The 7824-nt window shown below is 39.5% G+C and overlaps 1 protein-coding gene across 1 annotated transcript in view; it reads right to left on the bottom strand.

Moving 5' to 3' along the window:
• Window positions 1-2188: 2188 nt before the first annotated feature.
• The window catches only part of LOC103274172 (ventricular zone-expressed PH domain-containing protein homolog 1-like), a 79010-nt gene continuing 73374 nt past the window's right edge, over window positions 2189-7824 (bottom strand). The window contains exon 7 of the mRNA XM_008071631.2: window positions 2189-2635. Coding sequence (XP_008069822.2) covers window positions 2399-2635 — 237 coding nt within the window. The 3' untranslated portion in view covers window positions 2189-2398. The remainder of the gene's footprint in view (window positions 2636-7824) is intronic.

Here is a 7824-nt window from a genome sequence, read left to right as displayed (position 1 = left end):
GTTACTTATGGTGCTTTCTCCTGGGTTTCCACAGGACCCTGTGCATATCTTCATCCAGGCACTTGCTACATAGCACTTAAGTTTTGGTTGTATGTATGTCTCTTTCACTACACCTTAAACTCCCTGAGAAGAGAAGCTATGTCTCTGCTTTTGTGTCTTCAGGCCAACCACAGTACCTGTCACTTAGTAAGTGCTCAATAAATTGCTTCTGAATAAAGGAGTTTTAATCCTTTTCTATAACTTCTAGAAACTTTACTCAAAGTTTTTTTCTCTTTCTTTCTGTATTTTTAACTCCTTTCTCTTTTATATCTCAAAACACAAACAAGAAAACACTTTCTCCATCTTATCCCATTCATCTTACCTCCACTTGTTGAAAGGATAGTCTAATCATTGCTTTAAGCTCTTGACCTCCCATCAACTCTTTAGCCCACTTACATTTGACTCCAATGAAATTCTTACCAGTGACACCAATTGCTTCCTAATGATGAAAGTCAGGCTTTATTTTAAGTGATAGCTTCTCAGAATTTCAAATTGTTGACTTCTTCCTTTTTTCCTGATAAATCTTTTTAAATTACACTTTTGTGACATCATGCCCCTTGGTCTATATCATCTCTGAACACTAATCAGCTACTCCAGCCTGTCTTTACTTAAATTCTGGTGTCCCACGGAGCCCTTATTAATTCTCTTTCCTTCTTATTCTCCCTGGGTAATGCCATCTAATTGTGCATCTTTACTGACTACCTGTATAGTCAATGAACCCAAACTTTGACCTCCAGAACTCTTTTTCCAATGTGCAATAACTCCTGTGACTTGTAAGACTCTCAAATTTTACTTGTTAAAATTGAATTAATTTCCTTCTCAAACATGGCCCCTTTTATATTTCCTATCCTAGGGAGTTAGCAGGAAATTCAGGGTGTTGACCACTTAAAATCTTTCTCCAAGTCTCTTTACTAGATGACATAATAAATAAATTTCACAGAAAAAGTTATCCTATACATGTAGTACTAATTGGCTTTTTTGTATTACTTATCATTGCATAACAAATTACCACAAATTTAGTGTTTGAAACAGCATATATTTATTATCTCAAAGTTTCTGTGGGCCAGGAGTCCAAGCATGGCTTAGCTGGGTCCTCTGCTCAGAGGTTCACAAAACTGTAGTCAGGGTCTTGACTGGGGTTGGGCTCTTATCTGAGACCCAGAGTCTTCTTCCAAGATCACACGGTTGTTGACAAAATGCATTTCCTTGTAGTTGTAGAACTTGTGGCAGCTTGCTTATTCAAAACTAGTAGGAGAGAGAATCTTTGACTTGTTGACCCTCTTTAAAAGGACTCATCGATTAGGTCAGACCTGCCCAAGATATCTCTTGGATGAACTCAAACAGCTGATTAGTGACTTTAAACACACCTGCAAAATCTCTTCACTTTTGCCATATAACATAACATAATTATGAAAAAGATGATCCTATCACATTTACTATAGGCCATTCGTTGGAAGCAAGTTACAGATTTCACCCACAATAGGGGGAAGAGGATTATACCAGGGCATGGGTCATTGGGAGTCATTCTAGAATTTTGCCTGCTATAGCTAAATTAAGAAATATATATGAGTAATTGCAAAACCAATAAATATTTGTAACTTGAGGGTATTAAAAGGTCATATACAAAGAACAAAAGTATAGAATTTTAAGTTCTTAAAGTTTAAGGGAGATGGCACATATTTGAAGATGAAGAAGATATTTTTCTGTGCTTATTCAGTCTTGCACTTACTGCCTTGGGCAGGAGATATACCCATGTATCTAAACTTTAGATTATATGAACCTAAAAGGAAAAATTAAATGGAAATTCTGAAAGACACATTTAATTACATAACTGGATTAACTTGAGAACCACTGTACCACGTGTTAGCCTCAGTTGTATTAAGAGAGGATAATGTAATTATATGTCTGTAAGTCAGTTATTTGGTTTTTCTCAGTATACATGAATTCATCTTTTCTAATAGTTTTTTTTTTCTTTAAAAAAATACCTTTGACATACTGTGGTTTTCATCAGACATGCCAATCTTTCCTCAGGCATCTTGTAAAGTTGCTTTTTTATGGTTTTAAATGACATATCCACAGGAATTCCTTTATCAGCAACTTTTCTGTTCCTGGCCCCACACCATCTGATGGTGTACTTTAGTTCTTTTTCTTTGTAGGCTTCACACAGATAATTCTGCAGTTAATACAAAAACTGTTAGAGTTTGACATTTCCTAAGACTCCTACCATTTTAGACCCTTCTTCTTAGGGACTCCACTGGTATTTCATAAGACACAAAATGACTTGGTGAATTTATCTGTTTTTCTTGGCATTGGCAATGATATGCAATGCCTGTGGTGTATGAAGCTGGCTTTTAATTCCCTACAGATATGTGGTTACTTCTCTACTTTCCCTCTCTTTTGCTTGGGCAACTGCCACATTGATGCACTGGAGCCATTCTTCTGCATTCTTCTCATCCTTGGCCTTGAAAACATAGGTTTTATTGTCTGTGAAGATTTCGAAAGCCCGAGGGAGAGAGCGGTCCCTGCGTTTCTTGGCCACAGCTTTCACACTCTGTACTTTGCTGAGTTCTATTGGAGAGTCATCAGGATCATCTTTCTGAAATGCATGGGAAAGAAAGAACATGAGCTGACTCTTTAAATTTTTTAATTTTGAGATAGTGTCTTGCTTTGTCGACTAGGCTGGAGTGTAATAGCTCACTGCAGCCTTGAACTCCTGGACTCAAGTGATCCTCCTGACTTAGTCTCCCAAGTAGCTGGTGCTACAGGTGTGTGCCACCACACCTGGCTAATTTTTTATTTTTTGTAGAGACAGGGTCTCTGTGTGTCACCCAGGCTGGTTTCAAACTGCTGGCCTCAAGCAATCAACCTGCCTTGGCTGAGCTGGTTCTTACTGTAGACAACGGTCTCTAGCTACCAGATAATTTTCTAAAAGAGCCAGAATTCTTTCACTTTCTGTGGCTCAGGAACCTTGTTATTTTGTGTGCTAAGGCCTCAAAGAGTCATGAGAACAACTGAAGGAGTAAGCAATTGGGCCTTAGTTATAGCATCATGAGTTAGCACAAGATAGCCAATTTATAGACTATTATTATAAAGTGGGATTTGGGGAAAATGTTTAATTCCCAGTTCTTTAATTTTCTGTCATTTTCTATTAGTGTTAACACTACATTAGAGTAAAATGCAGCAGTACAATTTGGAGTACTATTAACTCATAATTTCAGATAGTTTGAGAGGCAGAAAATTGAATTTTCCTTTTTGCTAGTTTGGAGAAGGGATCTATCAAACTACTAATTGAATAAACAGAATTCCAATGTTGAAGTAGACGAAACTGCTTTTGAAACTCTCTGCAGCTTTGGAAGGATAGTTTGCCTATAAGCACTAAGTGAAGGAATACTTAGTGATATTACATTTGCCTTTTATCAAAGAATCAAAGGATCTCTACAACACCGAGGTCATCACACTGGGCTAGCCCGAACAATTTCAAGGGATCAGATATTTCTTTAAAGCAATTTTAGGTCCGTAACCTTCCTGAATACATTGTGTCTACTGGAGAATATACCTGTGGTTGAGACTCTTGCCAATTCTTATTTCCCACCTCTCCTCTTAGGGTCACTTTTCTTTCACTTTGCAATGAAAAGGCACATTCCTCTCCCATCCCACACTTTCTACAGTGTATTATCCAGTGTGGGGGAAAAAAAATCTCAGGAATTCCAAACAAAAAAAAAATTCAAAATATTGACATCAGACAAGTGTCCCTCAACCAAGACAACATAATCACTACCCATCTACTTCACTGAGATGCATTTCCAATAACATTTCCATTTTTAATGTTTAACAGTTATTTTTTAACTTTGATATACTTATGGATTTTCATCAATGATATAACTGTTTAAAAAGTTAATCAAAAAACTTTAATGTTTAGAGACTGATGGTCATAAGACATTAAAACAATTAAATTTCAAATTATATGATGGTTTTGCAGTGAAAAATGATAGGCCAATCAGAATAAAATTGCTGTAGAAGAGGTAGACTAGGACTATGACTTCAAAGAAAAAAGAAATAATCTTGACTTTTCTATTAAAAAAAGAGCTAATTTATGATTTTATTTTTATTTTTTGAGTTGGAGTCTCACTCTGTCACCCAGACTGGAGGGCAGTGGCACTCTCCCGGCCACCGCAGCCTCAACCTGCTGGGGTCAGGCGATCCTTCTGCCTCAGCCTTCCAAGTAGTTGGAACTACAGGTATGCGCCACCATGTCCGGCTAATTTTTTATTTATTGTAGAGAGATGAGGTCCCACCAAGTTGCCCAGGCTGGTCTCGAACCCATGAGCTCAGGCAATCCTCTCACCTCGGCCTCCCAAAGTGCTGGGATTACAGGCATAAACCACTGTGCCTATCCTAATTTATGTGTTTTTAAAAATATATAGCTGGGCACAGTGACTCATGCCTATAATCCCAGGACTTTGGGAGGCTGAGGTGTGAGGATCGTTTGAGCCCAGGAGGAGTTGGAAACCAGCCTGGGCAACATAGTGAGATCTCAACTCTAGAAAAAAAAAGAGAAAAAAAAATCCAAAAATTAGCTGAGCACGGTAGTATGCGCCTATAGTCCCAGGAGGATGAGGCTTCAGGGAGCTGTGATTGTGTCACTGCACTCTAGCCTGGGCAGCAGAGTGAGAGCCCAACTCCAGAAAAAAAGTTGGTGTTAGGTATCAAAGTGCTATTATATTTTAAGTCAGTCTGTGCAACTGTTTAAATGTATGATAAAAGTGTTGATGCAACTTAAAATGCTGCAAGGTATTGCATAGATTTTTCTTTTTTTTTTTGAGATGGAGTTTCACTCTGTTACCCAGACTAGAGTGCAGTGGCACACTCCCGGCCACCATAGCCTCGACCTGCTGGACTCCAGCAATCCTTCCGCCTCAGCCTTCCAAGTAGCTGGAACTACAGACACCTGCTACCACGCCCGGCTAATTTTTGATTTATTGTGGAGATGGGGTCTCACCAAGTTGCCCAGGCGGGTCTTGAACCCCCAGGCTCAGGCAATTCACTCACCTCAGCCTCCCAAAGCACGGGATTACAGGCTGAGCCACCAAGCCCGGCGCATAGATTTTTCAAAATTCTTTTAGGGAACATTCAAGATAAAGTTGAAAGATACTTATACTAGACAGTACTTTATTAGCCTTATTCGATTTATGGTGAGTATGTGAAGGTAATAAAATTGTACTTTTCCGAATTAGCCTATAGTACAGAAACTGATACATGAAGGAACCCATCAAGAAAATAAAACATTACCATAGTGTTTTAATGAGGGATAGTGAATCAGCTAAGCTAGGAATAGACAGAAAGTCAAAGGACACTGTTGCCTGGCTGGTTGGTGGAGAGCAAGACCTTAAGATTGCTAAGGCGAAAATTACACCAGAATCTGTGAACCTCAGCTTGTTTGTTTGTTTGTTTGTTTTTGAGTTAGGATCTCTGTCGCCCAGGTTGGAGTGCAGTGGCTAGAGTGCAATGATATGGTCCTGGCTCACTGCAGCCTGGACCTTCCGGGCTCAGGTGATCCTTCTGACTCAGCCTCCTTAGTAGCTAGGACTACAGGTGCACACCACCATACCTGGCTGATTTTTAAAATTTTTTTGTGAAATAGGGTCTTACTATGTTGCCCAGGTTGGTCTCAAACTCCAAAGCTCAAGAGATCCTAAAGTGCTGGGATTATAGGCATGAGCCACAATGCCCAGCCCCAGTTTTCACTGTAAAATACATATTTCTTTCATTTAAAAGAAAAGCCCTTTATAATATGACTGAAGCCTCACCAGGACTACTGACCACTCGTAGTTATTGTGTCCCTGGAGGTTAAAGATATTTTGCTGCTCCTCTTCTATTAAGTTATTTCCTACTATTTGAGCCACATGTTTTGTCAGATTTCTGGAATGTCAAAACATTATTTCCTGAGAAAGATGTCAAACAAATTGGCTAATTATAAAATAGTTTATTCTTTAAAGTTTATTAAAGAGCCCTAAATCAAGAAGTATAAAGGTCATTATTAGCATTCAGGAAAAACATTCTTATGGACTAACCCTGCTTTGTCTTAAGGGATATGAGAAATTGCTACATTTTCACTTCTATTCCTGATTTTTTGAATAAAAACAGGAAACTCAGATGGCCATTTTAAATACTTCAAGAATGCTTCAGTGTGACCTTCTGCTTAAAAAGTAATGCTTTTTAAATTTCCAATAAATGTGAATATGCCATTTTACTTCCCTTTCAAACAGATCTTCAGCCACAGGGAAGTCCATTTGTATATGTTATAACACATACAGATGAAGAGACTAACATGAATTCAAAGTAGGTGTCACAAAAATATTCTTCATTCAAGAAGCTAACATGAAGTCTTATTAATGAAAAGAGCGCTGGTCAGAATTTGCCATCATTCAGCTACATCATACTTGATTCCTGTTGAATAAAATGTTCAGATTAAGTTTTTGTTTTGTTTGTTTGTTTGTTTTTTTGAGTTGGAGTCTCACTCTGTCACCCAGACTGGAGTGCAGTGGCTGCTCCCGGCCACCGCAGCCTTGACCTGCTGGGCTCCGGCGATCCTTCCGCCTCAGCCTTCCAAGTAGCCAGAATTACAGGCATGTGCTACCACGCCCAGCTGATTTTTTGATTTATTGTAGAGATGAGGTCTCGCTGCCCAGGCGGGTCTCGAACCCGCGGACTCAGGCAATCCACTCACCTCAGCCTCCCAAAGGCGCGGCATTACAGGCTGAGCCACCGAGCCCAGCTCAGATTAAGTTTTATAAAGAGGACTCTAAAAATATAGTACATATGCCCAGATAAATTATATTGTTAGCTAATTTAACATCTTTAATTAATGCAGACACAGTTTGGTTCATGTGATGGCTAATTTTATGTGTCAACTTGACTGAACTATGAGGGTGCCCAGGAACTGGTAAAACACTACACCTGGGTGTGTCTGTGGGAGTGTTTCTGGAAGAAATTAGCATTTGTGTCAGTAGACTCAGTAAAGAAGATCCCCTCTCTTATCATTATGGGTGGGCATCATGCAATGTATTGGGGATCTGGATAGAACAAAAAGGTGGAAGAAAGGTGAATTTGCTTTCTCTTTTTGAAGTGAGACTTCTGTTTTCTTTTGTCCTTGGACATCAGAGCTCCTGGTTCTGGGATTTCTTACTCCAACATCTGCCCGGCCCTCCTTACCCATCAGGTTCTCAGGTCTTTGGCCTTGGACTAGGAGTTACACTATTGACTTGTCTGCTTCTCTGGCCTTAGGACACAGTCTGAATTGCACCACCAGTTTTCCTGGTCCTCCGGCTTGCAGACAGTATAACATGGAACTTCTCAGCCTCCATAATTTCATGAGCTAATTCCCATAGTCATTATCTTATATACCCATATATATCCTATTGTTCTGTTTCTGTGTAGAACTCTGATTAATACAGTTCACCACTGGCTCTGTATTGTGAGTATACATGGGAAACGATAGCGTATACTTGTTTAAGAACATGCTTTGGTGTCACATTGCCTGATCTTGACTCCAGTTTTACCCTTCCTCACCTTATTGGCTCTATTCTTTCACAAGTCAATTAGTCTCTTTGAGCCTCAGTTTCTCCATCTGTAAAATGGCACAAATAGTGCTGGACTCATAGGATTTTTTGAGACAATCCAGGATGGCACATGATAAGTATTTTTTAAAATGCAGCCGGGCTCGGTGGCTCAGCCTGTAATCCCGTGCCTTTGGGAGGCTGAGGTGAGTGGATTGCCTGAGCTGCT

Source organism: Carlito syrichta, unplaced genomic scaffold (genome assembly GCF_000164805.1).
Source record: "Carlito syrichta isolate Samal-C Ts95f unplaced genomic scaffold, Tarsius_syrichta-2.0.1 Scaffold314595, whole genome shotgun sequence".
NCBI classification, from domain to species: domain Eukaryota; kingdom Metazoa; phylum Chordata; class Mammalia; order Primates; family Tarsiidae; genus Carlito; species Carlito syrichta.
This window is presented reverse-complemented; position numbering and strand designations above follow the sequence as displayed.